General features: G+C 63.8%; 1 protein-coding gene across 7 annotated transcripts in view; it reads right to left on the bottom strand.

The window, feature by feature from the left end:
• SBNO2 (strawberry notch homolog 2) overlaps positions 1–18,174 on the bottom strand; it is a 51,336-nt gene that overhangs the window by 15,044 nt on the left and 18,118 nt on the right. For 5 of the 7 annotated variants that reach the window (XM_086699730.1, XM_086699729.1, XM_086699731.1 and 2 more), the window contains exons 3-5: positions 16,960–17,033; positions 16,245–16,356; positions 2,056–2,217 (exon numbers count right to left, since the gene is read on the bottom strand). In XM_086699730.1, coding sequence (XP_086555856.1) covers positions 2,056–2,217; positions 16,245–16,356; positions 16,960–17,033 — 348 coding nt within the window. Of the gene's footprint in view, positions 1–2,055; positions 2,218–6,237; positions 6,511–16,244; positions 16,357–16,959; positions 17,034–18,174 lie in introns of those variants that run through there. The other 2 variants (XM_086699734.1, XM_086699735.1) reach the window with 2 other exon arrangements.

Genomic DNA, 18,174 nt, shown 5'->3' with positions numbered 1-18,174 from the left:
CCGGCAGAGACTGAGCACCTGAGTCTGGTCCAAGGGAACCAAGAACCTGATAGGCAAAGCTGTGCCTGGGTGGGGGTCCATCAGCCATGGGGGCATGAAGCCCACCTGGGATTAGGACTCATGTGGTGTCCGGGGAGCCTGGGTGGCTCAGTCGGTCGAGCGGCCGACTCTCGATTTCGGCTCAGGTCGCGGTCGCACTTCACGAGTGCCAGCGCCGCATCAGGATCTGGCTGAGAGCGCAGAGTCTGCTTGGGATTCTCTCTCCTCCTCTCTGCCCCTCCCCCAACCCCACTCGCGCTCTCTCCCTCTCGAAAATAAATAAACTTAAAAAAAAAAAAAAAAAAAGAATTGAGCCCACAGATTCAGATCAAGTTCAGCTCTGGGCAGATCCAGCCCACAAATTCAGAGCCCACAGATGGGCCAGGACGGGAGACCCAAATGCTCTAGGGCCATGTCGCACCTGGCCCTTGACTTGCCCACCCTCAGGGAGTGGTTACGCCCATGTCTGAACAGTCACAGAGAGCCTGGGTGGGGTGACTTCTCGGCCCCCAGGACACACAGTGAGGACACAGCACGGTCCAGACCAGGGTCTATGCAATTCCAAAACATGCTTACCGTTAAAATAAAAATATGACAATCACGTGGCCACCCTAAGGACAGGTGAGGAACAGGATGGAAGCGAAGAAATCCCTTCCAGACCCCGTCTCCCCTGGGACTCCCACCACCCCAAGGCCAGTGACTGTGAGTGCCAGGTGCCCATTCCTGAGCACACACGGAGCTCGGGTGTCCTTTGCGGTCTCCGGGATGGCACGGGCCCCCAAGGCATTTGGTCCCACGACACCCCACCTGATTTTTACAACCCCCCGCTGTTTTCAAAGAAGAAAATGTAACGAGAGCAAGATGCCAGCAGGCCAGGAACCTTTCCTCAACCCCCAGTCCCCTTCTTCTCAACGAACAAAAACAAACAGCCTGGCCCGGGTTCCTGGAAGGCTGAGTCAGGCCGGCGGGCTGGCAAGCAGCGGGGTGTGGGTGCTGGCGCGCCCTGCCGTCCGGTCCAAGCCACCGTGCCTCACGTTCTCCACCGGGAGCGGTGGGCTGCGCGGAGGGCCTTCGGCCCGGACGCAGGAGGGGGCCGGGGTCGCTGCCATGGCCGTCAAGGGCGGGGACCGCGCCAGGCTGCCTCGGGCACTTCCCGTCCCTCTGCTGGCCCCATGCCGGGCCCCAGACTTCCCAGGCCCGGCTCTTCTGCGTCTGGGCCGTGGACGCTGCCTGAGGAACAGCAAAGTGGCCGGGCGGGCATCGTGTACAGTACTGTGCACCACCTGGCAGGGCTCCCCGGGCTCCGCCCGGCTGGCTCTGGATGGAAGGGGCTGCTCCCCCTCGGACACGCGTGGCCCCCATCCGTGTTTCCGATGCCGCCCGTCAGCCCTGAATGAGGGTTCTGGCCCCCGAAAGCTAGAGGCTTCTCTCCCAGCAGACAACCCTAAGAGGCCTGGATGGGCGAGGGCTCCCCAAGCCCGGCATCAGCCCCGGTCTTCCTCACCGATGTGCCTGCTGCCCCGGTCCTGGGAACGAGCCGGAGTCTGGGCCTGGCGCACGCGGAGACCCTGCTCACCTCTGGCGACTCCTGCCTGGCCTCGTCTTCCCCGCCCCCGCCCGTGTCCCGAGGAAGCAGCTTCACAGACGCCAACCCAGCGCTCTACCCCCTGCAGAAGGCTGGCCGGGGGCACCCCCTCCGGTGCCTCCAGCCACTGCCCAAGGTCCTGGGCGCAGAAGCGCCAGGGTGAGAAGCAGCAGTGTTAGAAGCTGCTTGCTGCTCACCTCCTGGGGAAGCCCGCGTCCCCAGCAGGGCAGAGTGTGGGCGCTGAGCCAGGGGAGGCAGCGAGGTTGGTGCCTGACCGCCACAGGACCTTTCACAGAAGGTCCCGCCCCAGTCCGTGCGTTTTCCGGGCTGTGCGGGAAACACGAGGACGCCTGACCTGTGACCTCACTGCCGTCTGTGAACAACCCGGACCCGCCCCCGGCCTGTGGACGGGGCCCTCAGAGGGCGCTGACCTTGTCCTGGGCGGAGGGGCCAGTGCTCACATCCCAGATGGTGGGCACCTGGCTGAGGCTGTCAGCCGGCAGGAAGTCGGGTGTGTCCGCGATGTCTGAGAGGGAGTCCACGGACGAGGAGAAGATGGAGGCGTTGGAGAGGTCGTCGAGGTACGTGGAGTCCTGAGAGACGGGCAGGATGAGAAGCGGCCGGGGCTGGGGGCAGCCACACAGTGGACACGCCTGCTGCCAGCAGGAGCCAGGCGCCCACCCCCGCCGCCCCGCGGGCAGTCCCCGAACACACGACGCTCAGGGAGGGAACCGGACACGAGAGGCCACGCGGGGTGTGAGTCCGCATCTGGGAAACGTCCAGAACAGACTCATCCACGGACAGGAAGGGGGCTCATGGGGACGGGGGAGGGGCTGAAGGGGTGGAGGCGACGGCTGATGGAGACGGGGTTGCGTTTGGGGAGACGGAACGTTCTGGAATTAGGTGACACTGGGCACATGTGACACCAGCGCACGGATGTCAGAACACAGAGAGCCCCACGCCTTCCAGGAGGTGGCGTGCTGTACACGGTACACACAATTCAGAAACCTAAATTTAAAGAAAATCAGACGCAGTGTGGGGTGTTCCCACGTCGCCCTCCCTCCCACCCCTGGTTCACAGGCACTGAGAACCTGTGTATACCCGGTTTGCACCGGATACCAAGGACACTCGGAGACCAGCCCCCAAGGGCTCCTGGGCCAGCCTAGAGTGAGCCCCCCCAGCCGGAGACCCCCATAGCGCCCTGCTGGGTTCTGGTGTTCATACCACTAGCCACCAGGAGGGGGCAGTAGGTGTCCAGTTTTGCACACAGGGACTCTGGGTGCCTGAAGCTGGGGAGGGGCAGGCCTCCTTCCCCATCCCTGAGGCCCTGCAGGCCCGGGTCAGGGGGTGGGGGCACAGCCTTCAGCCGACTCCTCATGGGGAGGGAGTCCCACAGCCCCGCCCAGATGAGGCCCTTCCAGCCGGACCTCCACAACAGAGGACCAGATCACGCTGACATCTCAGGTCAGTCAGTGGGGGCATTTTGTGAGCAGGGCAGAGGCCAGTGGGGTTGGATGAGGCCGCATGTAGGAGCAACGGAGTCCCCAGGCCCTGTGCGCCGTCTACGTGTCTTGGGCTGTCGGGGCCACTGGAAGGCCAGGGCCAGCCAGGTGGGATGCCAGTGCATAGGCACGGGGGGACGGCGAGGCAGACAGGCAGGGCTGGCCAGCGGGCGTCCTGGGCTCGGGGGATGAAGGGGATGTGTGGGCCTGGAGCCCGCCTGTATGCAGCTGGCTCGGCCTCCAAGACCACAGTTGAACTGGCTTCTGGGGGTGGAGGTGGCATCCTTGCAGCTCCCAGGTCCCTGAGAACAGGCCCCTGGTCTCGGCTGGTGCTCCTGCCCCACTCCATCTGTGAGGGCTGTTTCTGGAGCTCCCCTCCCATTGATCTGTGTTGGCGTCAGATCCCCATTCCTGGGTGGGGGGTGTCTCTAAGTGATAACGTCCAGCTCGCTCCGATGCCAGAGCACACACAGCCCCAGGACTGTGCAGGCTCCGGCCCGTTGTGCCCCCGGGAGGGGGTGGGCACGGAGGGGGTCAGGCCCCCCTGAGGGAGACTAAATGCAGGAGACTCTCTACCAGATGGGGCTGGTCCCAGAGCCAGGCTGGGACTCAGGACCTGTGCTGCAAAGACCACCCGTGCCCACGTCAGCTGCTGTGCCTTGACTGGATGCCACCCCGAGGCGCCCTGGTGGCAGATAGCATATGGGAAGCCAGAGGGACTGCCACTCGCTCCCGCCCCTTAGCGGCACCAAGCCCAGACCCGTGGGAGGCGGACCCCGGTAGGACGTGCCAGCCTGGGCGAGTCCCGGCGAGGAGGCAGACAGCGGCTGGCAAGACCAGCTCAGGCAGGTGGTGGCCCAGGGAAGGTCTGCAAAAGTCCGCAGCGCTGGGCTGCAAAAGTGCGCAGAAGCAGGGAACACCATGCTCACAGTGGGAAAAGGCACACCTGACACTTGGGACGCCCATCACCCTCACGTGAGAGCCCAGTAGCTCACCAGGCCATAGCAGCCATCTGTGGGTTGGGGGAGGACTCAGGTGACAGCGTGGGGTCTGGCCTGGCTGACCATGAGGACTGCTCTCTGCCCACCAGGACCTCCTATGGGCTCTGCCCCATCCCGGGGCAGCTGGGGTCAGAGGTGACCGAGCCCGAGTCTGGCAGATAACGCCAGGAGAGGCTGGGCCACAGAAGCTGGCCGCCCGCTCCCTATGAAACAGCATGGAGCACGGACCCCTGCAGGCTGCCTGGGGTGGGGGCTGGGTAGGGGTAGGGGTTGCTGTGTGTCCTGGCTAAAATCTCTCTGGGACCACATCTGAGGGTGGCCTTCCCAGAGGGCGCCAACCAAGCCTGGTCAGAGTGACAAGAGCCCCTGAGTCCATGAAGCTGGCAGCCCCAAGGGGCCCTGAGGGGTGGTCCTGCTTCCTAAAGGGAAAACGGTCACCAGCAGTAGGATGGGCAGGTGGGGAGGAGCCCCGATGAGGTGGGTGCTCAGGGGGACCATAGCCCCGCATGGGCTGCACACGGCGACCCCTGCCCACAAGGACCGTGTGGAGCCCGACCAGCACACCCGGCCGGAGACCAAGGTCAACGTCAGCGGTGAGGAACCTTGTGGGCAGCGGGGGCCCCAGGTGTGACGGCATGAGCCAGACACTTCGCTCAGAGCCATCGTGGGACGAACCCGGGGCGGGGGGGGGGGGGGGGGGAGGGGACATCCTGCAGGAAGCCTGTCCAGTCCTCCTCCTGACCGCCTGCCCGGGGCATCCACCGGAGAAGAGGTGGAGAAAGCGTCTCAGCCCAGTGGGGGCTAAGGAGAGGGAGAACCCGATTCACACGGTGTCCCGATAGGGTCGTGGGACAGAACGAGGACACGGGAGGCCGAGGGATCTTTGGTCGATAATAATGTATGGGCGCCTGCCTGTCCCACCGACAGACGCATCGTGCTGAGGTGCGGTGTGAACAGGGGCCGGGGCGTGGGAACCGCGCTACCTTCGGTGACTGTGCTCCAAGACAAAAGGTATTTAACGAGCGGGGATGGGGGCGCCTGGGTGGCTCAGTCAACTGAGCCAGCGACTCCTGATTTTGGCTCAGGTTGTGATCCCAGGATCCCCACAGAGCGAGTGAGTGAGCCCACCGTTGGGCTTAGAGCTGGGCGTGGAGACTGCTCCCGGACTCCCTCTCCCTCTGCCCCCTCTCCCCTGCTCATCCTCACTCACCCTCTCTTAAAAAACAAAAACAAAAACAAAAAACGGTGGGGATGCTGCCCTCGGCAGCCCTCACCTTGATTCTTGGGCCAAAGGGAGGCTGGGCCTCAAAGCGGGTCACCAAGAGTCCCTCCCAGCTCCACTCCCTATAAGGAGTTGGCGGCAGGATGGGGCAGGAGCTGACCCCACCCAGGGGCGGCTCACCCAGCAGCCCCCGTCGGGACCTGAGGCCCAGCAGCCACCAAGCAGACCTCCAAGACAAGCCAAACCCAAACGAACCCTCTGTGGGCGCCCCGCAAAGCGCCTGCCCCTCAGACCCCAGGCTCCCACCTGGCCCCATCTGCTGTTTCAGTGGGGCGGGAGCAAGCTGGTCACCCTGACAGTTTTGGGGGTCACCTGCTGTGGTTACTGTCTCGCAGCATTTTGGGGTTCCCCGCACCAGGCAAAGACCTGGCGGGACCTGGGGGAGCTGCCAAATAGTGGCCCCGCTCTGGCCACAGACCGGTGGGTGGGGACAGGATGGCCCCCACCCCAGACCTGCTCTGGGCCTTCCCTGGGGCGAGGGGGGGTTGCTGCACACACTCAGACCCCAGGAATGCCCTGCAGAGACAGGCTCTGTCACGCGGGCCCCGGGGAGGGGCCGGACCCCTTCCCGGAGCCCTGGGGGGCCGGAGGAGGGCCGGGGCGCTCCTACCTGGCCAATCGGAGCCCGAGCGGACGGCACTCCGCCAGCTCTGTCCCGGGGCACCCCAGACGCTGTCAAGGTCGGGCGCTGAGCCCAGGGGGGCGGCCGGGCGCAGCCCGGAAGGTGCCGGCCGCGCACCTGCGCGCCCCAGGCCCCGCGGCCCCGCTCCGAGGACGCGGGCGGCCGCCTTCCCCGCCCGGAGCCCCGCGGGCGGCGCGGAGGGTTACCTTGTTGAGAGCCGCGAGGTGCAGCCAGAGCCGCAGCTGGGACATGGCGCGGCCGCGGCGGGTCCCGGGAAGGCGGCGGGCGGCTCCCTCCGGACCGCGGCCGCCCGGCCGCTCTCAGCCCGGCTGCATTTGCATGTTGGTTTAGTCACCGCCAGCGCCGACTTCCCCTAAGGCGGCTGACTTTCAGGAAATGATGGCCGCCTGGGAAGTCAGGGTGATTACTGGCAGAGCGAGAATTCCTGTACTGGGCGGAATCTAGCCACAGACCTCTCGGCGGGGCCGGGCCCCCGCCCGCCGCCGGCTCGCACCCTGCCGCCCCGGCGCCCCCCACCGCCCACCCCGCCGGGAGGGACGGGGGAACGCGGGGGGCCCCTCCCGGCCGGCCCGCCTCGGTTTCCCCAGACCACAGGGTGGCCGGTCCGGCGCCCTAAGGCCCGGCCGGTGCCTTCATGCCCCCTCCGGGCAGCTCCCGGGCTTGGACAGGGGCCTTCGCCAGCTGCCCCCCAAGCACCCGGCGGCCGTCTCCACCGCCTCCCTGGGCTCACACCCCCCAGCCCCGGGCCTTCGCTCACGCTACCGCCTCACCTGGAGTGTGTGCGTCCCCCTGGGGAGCCCGGCCCCCACCGTGCTCCTTTTCCTGGAACTTTGCCAAGGGGTATGGCTGCCCCTGACACCCCCATTCTTTCCTCTCCAGGCCTGCGCCTGCACCCCTCAGCCCCGCACAGAGGGTGGGACACGGGCAGGGCTTGCAGGCAGGGGGTGTGAGACCCCTGGCATACCCTGTGGGGTCAGGTGTCCTCTTCCCGGGGAAACAACTGTTGCTTTTAGAAAACCTACTTTGGGGGCGCCTGGGTGGCTCAGTCAGTTGAGCCTCCGACTTCGGCTCAGGTCACGATCTCACGGTTCGTGGGTTCAAGCCCCGCGTCCGGCTCTGTGCTGACAGCTCGGGGACTGGAGCCTGCTTCGGGTTCTGTGTCTCCCCCTCTCTCTGCCCCTCCCCCACTGGGGTGTGCATGCGTGTGTGTGTGTGTGTGTGTGCACGCGCGCGCGCTCTCTCGCTCTCAAAAATAAATAAGCTTAAAAATTTTTTTAAAAGAAAAGAAAACCCACCTGGTAGGGTGTTTGTGCCACGTAGCCGTCACTTGGCTGAGAGGAGCAAGCTGGTGAGGTGAGCCTCGCAGCATAGGCTGGGGGGGCATGGACACACGAGGGGCTCTCGCTGGGGAGAGACCCCGGGCCGCGGGCCTGGTCAGGGACAATGAGGGACCGCGGGGTCCAATGCTGCAGACGCAACAAGGCCACCGTGGCTGCCCCTGTCCTGCCCGCACCTCACGGCCGGCAGACGCCCGAACCCCAACAACGGGAGGGGAGGGCCGGGCCTGGCTGGGGCCACCGCGTGTGCAGGGGAAGCGCAAACGGCGACCAGCCGGCAGAGAGACACTCGACACCGTCAGGCAACGAGCAAACGCAAACCGAAACCCGTGAGACACCACCTCCCGGCTGGCCAGCGGGACCGCGACACTCAGCCGACTATGGCTAAGCGTCAGCGGAAGTGGAGGAACCAGAACCCCTGGCTGGCGGTGGGGACGAGAAGCGGGACGGTCTTTCTGGAAGACAGGCCCGCGGTCAGTTCCTCGTCAGGTCAACCCCAGGGTCACCACACGACCCCGCGACCCCACTGCCGGGTCCACACCCGAGAGACACGAACACTCACGTCCATGCAACCCCCACCCGCACGCCCACACATGACCACGTCCCCCGCGCACACGCATAGATGACCGGGTCCACCGCGCACGCCCCTCGGCCGCCAGCAGGGGCGAGGCACCCCCCCTCCCCCCCCCCGTGGACGGACCCTGAACACGCGATGCTCAGGGAGCCAACCAGACACGAGAGGCCCCGCGGGGTGTGAGTCCGAATGTGTGAAACATCCAGGACGGGCTCATCCACGATGGGAAGGGGGCTCATGGGGGCCGGGGATGGGGAGGTGATGGCTGATGGGACAGGGTTGCTTTTAGATGAGGAATGTTCTGGAATTAGAGGTGGTGGTTGCACAATTCTGTGAATTTACTTAAAAGAGTGGCTTTTACTATTTTTTTATAACAGTTTTTATTCTTTTTTTTTTTTTTTTTTTTTTTAAGTAGGTTCTACACCCAGAATGGGGCTTGAACTCACCACACTGAGATCAAGAGTCATGCACTCTACCAGTGGAGCCAGCCAGGCGCCCCAAAAGCATGGATTTTAAGGCATATGAGTTCTCAGTTTTATTTTCGTTTATTGATTTTTTAAAGTTCGTTTGTTCATTTATTTAGAGAGACACAGAGACAGTGTGAGCAGGGGAGGGACAGAGAGAGGGAGAGAATCCCAAGCAGGCTCCCATGTCAGCACAGAGCCTGATGCTGGGCTTTGGCTGACAAACCATGAGATCACGACCTGAGCCGAAACCAAGAGTTGCATGCTTAACCAACTGAGCCACCCAGGCGCCCCGACTCAGTTTTAAATGTGTATTTTTGAGAGACACACATGGGGCAGAGAAGGGGACAGAAGATCCCAAGCAGGCTCCGGGCTGACAGCCCAACGCGGGGCTCGAACCTACAAACCGTGAGATCATGACCTGAGCCAAAGTCGGACCCTCAACCGACTGAGCCCCCCAGGCGCCCCAGTTCTGACTCCGTTTAAAAATAATCACTGGGGGGGCGCCTGGGTGGCGCAGTCGGTTAAGCGTCCGACTTCAGCCAGGTCACGATCTCGCGGTCCGTGAGTTCGAGCCCCGCGTCGGGCTCTGGGCTGATGGCTCAGAGCCTGGAGCCTGTTTCCAATTCTGTGTCTCCCTCTCTCTCTGCCCCTCCCCCGTTCATGCTCTGTCTCTCTCTGTCCCAAAAATAAATAAACGTTGAAAAAAAAAAATTAAAAAAAAAAAAAAAAAATCACTGGGAACTGAAAAAAAAGATGAACGCAGTGCCTGGGCCAGGCTCTCATTATTAGATTTAGCATAAAGTCCATCAAGTTTCCAGCACAGTTACTGACCTTTGAGTATCTGTCCCCCAAATCTCGGCACCAGACTGATGGGCAAGGGTGGCCCTGAGGAGACAGGGAAACCGGGTGGGGGTTCCCACACCAAGAAGTCAGCACCCTCAGGGCTGTCCTGTGCCCCCCACCCCCACCCCCACCCCCGGTGGCCGCAGGCTGTGTGGGTCTGCTACGAGTCTGGACAGGGGTGGAGGGGCCGAGTGGGGGTCTTGGCAGAGGCCCCGGCACCAGTGTGAGTGGGGTCGTGACCAGGGACGTGACTGGTTCCGTCCCCGTCTGGCTGCGTCTGGGCCGCAGTGCTGTCTGGTGGGACCCTCTCTCTGGCCCCAGACTGACCCTCTGCCCTGTGGCCAGGCCACGTACAGAGGGGCGGGCGAGGCCCAGCTGCCCCGGTATTCCCAAGACCCTCCCGGTCTGTTTTGGGCTCTCCCCTCCCCACTAGGCCCCCACAGCAAGCCTGTGCCCAGGTGGCCTGCGTGTCCTGACTTACGGCAGAGGGTGTGGTGGGCATTGCAGGCTCCCCTCAGGCACACTGCATTGCTGGAATGTTCCTGTTTAGGGGTGAATTGTGTCCCCCCCCAATGACATGTCCAAGTCTTGACCCCCTAGTGCCTGTGAAGGGAACCTTATTTGGGTATAGAATCTTTGCAAATACAATCAGTTAAGATAAGGTCGTACAGGAGTCAGGTGGGCCCAACCCAGTGACTGGTGTCCTTGTAGGAGGGAAATCCGGACACAGGTGCGTGGGGAGGCAACCATAGGCCACGGGGGCAGGTGCCGCTGCAGGTGGCACAGGCCAAGGGACATCTGGAGCCCCCAGGACCCTCCCTCTGATCTAGGACTTGTGGCCCCAGAACTGGCGCCAGGTCTCCCTGCTTGCGGTGCTCTCTGGGGGCCGCCCCAGCTCCCACGGCCCCCTAAGACACTGCTGCCCTAGCCCACTGTCGTGGGGACAGCAGCCTCAGCCAGAAAACTGACCCTGACCACCCTGTTGCCATCAGGAGAGGCTGGAGCTCTGCTCCCTGTGGCCAGACCCTGACCAAGGGCTTTTCTGCAGGCCTCACAGCCCCTCCCTCCTGTCCTCGTCCCTGTCCCCGGTTCCCGGTGTCCCAGTTTCTGTGCAGAGACCCTGTGGAGACACCCGTGCTCCCTGTCGCCACCTGTCTGCGGCCCTTAGTACAGACCACAGAGCGGGGCTGCCTTGGCCATGGCCCTCGGCGTGGACCGCGGAGCTGGGGGCGGGGGTGGGGGTGGGGGTGGGTTCTCGGCCGCGGCTCAGTGTGAACCAACGGGCTTCCTTTGAGAGGAAACCTCCCGCTCGCTCGGTTTGCCAATGCCGGTAACTCCTGGGAGCCTGCTGGCGGGGCGTGCCGGGCCTCTGATCCCTGCTGAAATCCATTTGCAGAGCCTCCGTGCCGCCCGCCCCTCACTGGAGAGCTGCTGAGAGTTCGCAAAGCACTTTTCTGAGCTGTGACCTCATCCTGGCTTCCCAGAAGCCCCAGGCCGGCAGACGGCAAGTGTCCTCCCTGAGTGGATGCGGGACCCACCCGAGACGCCTGGACTCTCAGGGTGGACGCCCGCTCCAATGACAGAGTGAGCGGGGCTCAGTGTGTAAAGAAGTGTCCTCCCCCAGAGTCCAGCTGAGACGTTAGGGGTCCAGGTGACCTTGGGAGGAGGGGTCGGGGCAGCCCCCACTCCCAGGGAACGCGTCTGCGGCGGGGGGGGGGGGGGGGGAAGCGGTGAGGATGAGCACTGGGGGTGTAGCAGGGAGGGTCGGGTGGTCACGCCCACAACCAGGACCCCAGATACCAGGGTGGGGAGCACGCGGGGGAGGGCCTGAGGGGCGGGGCAGCGAGGGCTGCAGGCAGGAGGCCTTGGGAGGGCCGCGCTGCGACGTTGAGTCCTTCACCCGCCGCCACGACTTCAACATTTCCCCAAGTACCTCCCCCCAATCAGATTCAGGTCCACAAAGAAGCCGGTTCCCGATGTTCACAGCAGCACAATTCACAGTCACCCAAATCCGCGCAGTGGGAGCAACCCAGATGCCCAACGAGGGATAAACGGACACACACAACACATCCACCACGGACGCGCACGTCCGCCGAGGACCGTGTCCACCGCGCACGCGCACGTCCCTCGGCCGCGAGCAGGAGCGAGGCGCCCGCCCCCACCGCCTCGCGGACGGACCCTGAACACGCGACGCTCAGGGAGGGAACCCGACTCGAGAGGCCACACGGGGTATGGGTCCGCGTGTGTGAAACGTCCAGAACAGGCTCATCCACTCCCGGGAAGGGGGTTTCCTTTTGGGGTGATGGAACATTCTGGAATTACACGGAGGTGGTAGTTGCATAACCCGGTGAATTTGCTAAGTCGGTGAACTGTGTGATATGCAAATCATATCTCACCTAAATGTAAAGAACGAATGAAAAGCCACGCACTCACACCCAACACACAGTGCTCCCGGGCGGTGGGAGACCCCACGTGGGGCCCCTCGACTATCCAGGTCGCTAACAGACGTGGGAGCCTCAGTGGCTCCATGCCACGCACAGTGAGAAGGGGCCCTTCCCTGGGGAAGCAGGTGGCATGAAGGCTGAGGCAGGGACTTCAGGGAGTGAGCCTGGGCCATTCCTAGTGGCTACAAGGGAGGACACAGAGGGACAGATGCTCTGACAGCCAACGCAGAAGCAGCGGCTAGCACCTGACCGTAGCCCGTGTTGTCACCAACATGACTGAGTGAGGGAAGGCACAGCTCTCCCTACGGAAGACCTCGGGCTGATCGACAGGGCGGAGCAAGGACAGAAACGTCTGCCAGCCAGACCCCGTGGCGGTCACCGCAGGCAACGTCTACCGGTGCCTGGGGAAATCCACCCCCCTCCCCACCACAAGGGACCAGGGTCCCGGACGCACCCTCGCAGGGGGAGAGGGGAAATGGCAGCGACCTGGCAGTGGATGGGGGACAGGGAGGCGCGGGGCGGTCCCCAACCGGGGCTGGAGGGCAGGACCGTCAGCAGTAAGGCACACCAACGCCAGCAGGCTTGCAAGTGACGCCCCAGGAGGACGCAGTGCCCCGTCCGCGGGACTCCTGTCAACAACACAGAACCCCTCCTTAGCGTGAGGGCCCCAGGCCAGCCCAGGCAGGGGCCCTCGGCGGCGACCGACCAGCTCTCTACAGAGGCCTCGGGGCCCTGGCCCCGGCCCTCTGGTCAGCCACTGGTGCTGTGCGGGGGCTACTCTCTGCGCCGTGATAATGGACCGTGGTTCCAGAAGACAACAACGTGCCAGGACACTGGGCAAACGAGTGACAGTGTTCGACAAGAGTTGGTGCTGTTTTTGCAACCCCCCTATAACCTAAAGTGCTTTGAAAGTCATCTTGTCACGAAAACCTTAACGAACAAACAGAAAAAGAGAGTATCAGACCTTAAATTTAGAGATAACCCCTGGGTCCATGGGCCTTCCGAACTGGAACCTGGGCCCCTGGGCTCTGGGCCTCTGCAGGGGGCTCGTGGTTTGAACGAGGCCCACCCCGCGCAGGGCAGAGCCACCTCTGAGTGGGGGTTAGCCTTGACCTGCTGCATTCCTGACAGCAGGGTCCCACAGGATGTGGGCCCCACCTGGCTGTCTGTAAAACAGGAACCCTGGCATGCCTGATGGACTCAGCCAGTAGAGCATGCAACTCTTGATCTTGGGGTCACGAGTTCAAGCCCCATTTCGGACACACAGTTTACTCAAAAATAAAATTAAAATTAACAACAACAACAAAAATAAAACAAGGACCCCACATCAAGGCGAGACCAACCTGCCACCAATGGTCCTGGGTCTGGGTCGGCTCATGTACAGAACCAGGGGAGGTTCCCGGTTCCTGGTACAGAACCCGGTACCCCTAACGTCCAATGATTCAGCCCTAGTCACAACAGGAGGAACAAAGGCCCTCAGACAGCAAAGCTGGAGCCAAGAGCAATCACAGGACTGGGAACCAACGCCATAAGCAGTCCCTGGGGAGATGGGCGCGGGATGCTGACCCCAAGGAACTGCTCGGTGCCCCAGAAGGACATTGGGAGAGAAGCTTTCTCTCTGCAGGCAACAAGAGTCACACAGCTCCTCTCCTTTCTCTTTTTGCTTTGGCTGCTAGGAAACTCAGAGCTCAGGTTTAGTTAGGAGGACGTACGTTAAGGCCTGCAGGCCTACGTCCACTCCTTGCCCCAGCCCAGCTCTGGCTTTTCTATTCCAATTTCTTCTGACTTCTACAACAGTGGGGACATTTCGAGAGTGTGCCAGGGGCCACGTGAGGGCTTCACATGGTCCATCAGATTCCTCTTGCCACTGTAATGAACTACCACAAACCTCATGGCTTAAAATGGCACACGCTTATTACCTTATGGTTCTGGAAATCAGAAGTCCAAAATGGAGAGCTATGTTCCTCCCCGGGGCCCCAGGGACAGCCCTCTCCCCCCTTTTCTGGCTTCCAGAGGGGGCGCATCCTGGGCCCACAGCCCCTCCTCATCCTCACGGCCAGCAGCGCGGGGTCTGCCTGTCTCTCTGCCTCTGATCCTCTGCCTCCCTCTCGAGAGGGCCTTGTGAGGCCGCCGGGCCCCCCGGAGCACCCAGGGCTACCCCCGCCTCGGGGGCCTTGACGAGGTCCCCTCTGCTGCGTGAGGGGACAGGTCCCTCGTCCCACGATCAGGACAGGGACGTCTTTGAGGCTGTCCCTTTGCCTGTCACCATGGTGATGTTATTTGGTCAGTTAGGAACGGAGGGTGTCTGCGGTGGGTCCACTGGCTGAGGCACAGCTGTGAAGGGCCTCGAATGCCAAGCCCGGTCTGGCCCCCTTCCTGTCCTCGCCCACAGGCCCAGGGGTCACGAGGGAGGTGATGGAGACCAACAGGGCCTCAAGACCCTTCACCGCATCTGAACTTTGGTCTCACATCTGTCAATCCCACACTTGGCACGGGGTGAGATTTTGTTTGAAGAAGCGGCTTTAGAAAAAGGATCTGGGTTCAAGGTGCCCCCGGCAGGGTAGGCTCCCGCCACGTTCAGCGGATGCTCAGTAAGTATCCGCGGGATGGGTGCAGCTGAGCTCCCCTGCACGTGATGAGAAACGGGCGCGGTGGCCCCGAGGGGGTCTTGGTGGAAGAAAGCGTGTCTGCTCCGGGCAGAGCCAGGAGCAGCTGTGCAAGCTGAGGGCATGAGACACAGTCGGGGGAGTGGGGCCAGGGGGGCGGGGGGGGGGCTACTGGGGCGGGGCCTGCGTGCACCCGAGCCTCAGCTTCCCTGTCCGTGCGGCAGGTGACGCCCCAGCGTGGGCATCAGCATCACGGGACGCCACGTCTGGATGTGGAGCTGTGTCGGGGACACGTGCGGAGGAACTTCATCGGGGCTCATTGCCAGGCAGGGCCACCAGCCCCGAGGCACGGAAGGCCAGAGAGGGTCTCGGGCCGCGGACGGACCAGCTGCGTCCCGGGCTGGGCGACGGCGGCGGCCAAACAGAGGGGCCGGGGCATCCCTTGCGGGACGGGGCCCCGTCCACAGGGCCCTCCCATCCCCCTCCCACTGACTCCTCACCCTGGGAGGTCTGGGGGCCAGAGGAGGCCGGCGTGCGCCCCCAAGGGCCAGGGGGGCCCCTGTGCTCCCATCTCCTCCAGGCCTGGCCAGGTGGTTTCCTGGGCGGCCACAAAGCGTCCCAGATGGAGAGGGAGGACTTAGACAACACACCGGTGTGCCCCGATGGCCCCGCGGGGGAGACACCCCAGGTCAAGGTGTCACGGGCCGCGATCCCCGGGAGGCTCCAGGGGAGGCCCCTCCTGCCCCGCCCAGCTCCTGGCATCCCTGCTCGTGGCCGCGTGGCTCACTCTGCCTCGGGGTCACGTGCTTCCTCTGTGTCTGTGTCTCTCCTCCTTTAGGGTTAGGGCCATCGTGATCTGGGATCACCTCGTCTCCATCTTCAGCGAAATGACACCCACAAAGACCCTGTTTCCAAAAACGGTCTCATTCCGAGGCTCTGGGTGGACCCGGATTTGGGGGACACTGGTCCAGGCTCCAGATCCCTGCCCGGCCAGGCCGCGTGGACAACGGCCAGCCTCCTGAACTGCGCTTGTCTAGCTCTAGCGGGTTTGAGCTGACAGGTCCGAGCCACAGCCTCCCAGACTGCCACCCCCACAGGCCCCCACTTCACAGGGAAAACAGGCTCAGGGCAGCTGAGCCTCTGGGGCCCTCCAAGCTGGCCGGTTCCCAAACTGCATGCCACAGCGAAACCACTGGGGCCATGGATTCCAAACTTCCCAGGGAGACCACGCTGCCCGGCTGCTGCCAGCCCCAGCTTCCGATCGCACTGGGCTCCTTCCCACGAATCCTCTTGCGGCGCCCGGTGTCCGGGCCGCCACGAGAAGTCGCGTGCCGTTAGAGACGCCTGCCGGGGAGGGTCCCCCCGATTCTCCAAAAAAAGAGATCACACGTATCTCTTCCTTCGGTTTGGGTGGGTGACGCTCTCCAAATAGCTGCCGAGTGGGGACATAAATGCCAACAACGGGGTTTGTGCCAGACGGAACGTCGTTCTGGCCGGGGGCGCGGGGAACACGGCGGACCCTTGCCGAGACGCTAAGTAAGGCACCCAGACGGAGCAGGCGCGGGGGCCTCTGCCCAGGAGAGGAAGGCGCTAAGGTCTGGGAAAAGCAGATCAGATGCTCCACGGTACCGCCCCACAACCCACAGCGGGGGCGTGAGCAGCACGTGGACAGGTGTGGCCCCTAGCCCAGCTCTCTCGCTGCCCGGAAGCCGCCCTGACAGGCCCACGCGGGCGTGGCTGTGAGTCGGGAGCCCTCAGGCCAGGCCTGCAGTAGAGGGGAGCACTGGCTATTCCCAAGGACAAGCCGTGGCTCCATGTGGCCCTGAGCCCAGCCCAGGGCCCGGCCAAGGCCGCCAGTGCGTGGCACGGGCCTCCGGGAGCACGTGGGGATCGAAGGGTGACTCTGGCTCCAGGTCCCTACCTGAGGAAAGTCGCCTGTCTTTGGCAGGAAGCTGGGGGTGGCGGCGGAAGGTCCGCAGCTGGTGTCCGCGCAGGGCTGGCTGACGATGAAGGAGGTGGAGTTCATGAACTGGCTGCAGGCAGACAGGGAAGGTCAGCCCTCAGGAGCCTAAGGGAGGGCTCTGGCATCCGAGACACTCAGCTCAGAGCAGAGGCCCCCGTGCCCCCGTCCCGGAACACAGTGCCCCGGAGAGACCTCAAGCCTCTGGCTCCGTGCTCTGGGTCCTTTCCACAGGCCACTCCTTGGCCTGGCTGTGGGCCGGCTCCCCCGGCAAACTCCTACTGACTCTTCAAAACCCAGGTCGCCATTGCCCTCTGCAGGCAAGTGGCCTCCCCGCTCCTTTGCCCCCAAAGTTCTCCCCCGCTGCCCAGGGCCACCCCCTGCCCAGAGGGTACCCACAGAGCCCTCCCAGGACTCTTCATCCCTACCACCTTTGCCCTTTTCCCCGGCGGGCTCTTTCTAAGACAAGTCACGGCCGGTCAGTCTCGGCCGCCTCCGTGTGGCCAGGGCGCAGCCCACGGCCCCCCTCAGCAAGACACTGAAGCCCCTCACGTGCCACGAGCTCTAGTTTTGTTTAACCAGTGGCTGCAGAGCCACGCAAGGCCTCGAGGGCACTGTGGCCACCCAGCGGGACGTGGCGGGGCTTGCTCGGACCCCGGAGGCCAGAGGAACTTACTGGCTTTCGCTGGAGAAGGCTGGGTACGGCGTGGGCGAGAAGGAGCTCCACCACGGGTAGTGCAGCATGGTGTTCTGGAACAGACCAAGAGCGTCAGGAGGGGCTGCCCTGTGGAAGGGGCGGGGGGCTCCTCAGTGAGGAGGGGGTGAGGACGCTGCGACCCCGTCCAGGTAGAAACGTCACCCTGTGGCGTCCCACCTGGGTCACCTAGGAGTCACTTAACCACCTAACAGCTCGGGGCCTCAGTTTGCCCATCTGCATGGGAGAGCCCACCGAGGGGAGCTCGTCCACACCCGTGAAGGGCTCGGGCCCGGGCCTGGTGTGCCGCGCTGTAGGCCTCTCTGTGGGCAGGGCGGGGGTGGGTAGGTGTGACCCAACTCCGGACTGGAGTGCCTCCAGAACCCCTGAAGGGGCCTGGGCAGCCCATCCGAGGGTCTGACCGGGAGCCCCCATTTCACACAGGATCCAGGCGTGCTGGTGGGCCAGGGACTCTGCGTGGAGGCCCCCCAGTTCTAGAAAGCGCAGGGTGGGACTGGGCGAGAAGCAAGGCCGCATGAGCTCCCCCCTCCAATCCAGCCCCGAGGGAGGCGCCGTGTGGCAAAGAGGACTTCGTTAGAGGGGCTCCCACCAGCGCCGAGGACCGGTCCCCACCCCAGCCCCCTCCCGGGAGGGGGGAGAAGGGACAAGAGCCTGGCCTTCTGAGAACTCCCTCTGGCCAAGGGTGTTCCTGGAAACCCCCAAGCCTGTCTGGCCCAAGAGCGCAGCACAGGTGGGGGTCCTGGGGAGCCTGCTTTGAGAAACACTGATGGGAGGCTGGAGGAATGAGCCTGAGGTCAGCGAGGACTTGAGGGGCCCTGCACTGGGCTCTGACCAGACCGGTTCAGGGTGGAGGGCTGTGGACACTCACGCCCCCCACCTTCCGTACGAGAGAAGTGGCTCGTCCCACCTTGACACACAGTCTGCCGAGCAGGGGTCCCTCCCCTAACCCACAATGTGGCCCACGTGGGACCATGTCGGGGAGGTCCCCGACCAGCGGTGGGGAGAGGCCTGCTGGCGGCCGTCACTGTCCCCTACGTGTCCTAGCTGGCTCTGCCAGACGGCATGTCCAGAGACGGAAGCGCAGCGGCCTTCCCGCTGGTCCACGCGGGTCCTGCTCCTTAGCGGGGCCGCCGGGAACCGATCCCCCAGCCACCGCTTCCTCCCGCTCACGGGACC

This window comes from Puma concolor, chromosome A2, assembly GCF_028749965.1.
Source record: "Puma concolor isolate L17-30 chromosome A2, mPumCon1.1.hap2, whole genome shotgun sequence".
Classification (NCBI taxonomy): Eukaryota; Metazoa; Chordata; class Mammalia; order Carnivora; family Felidae; genus Puma; species Puma concolor.
Note: the sequence above shows the minus strand (reverse complement) of the source record. Positions and strands in the feature narration are given on the sequence as shown.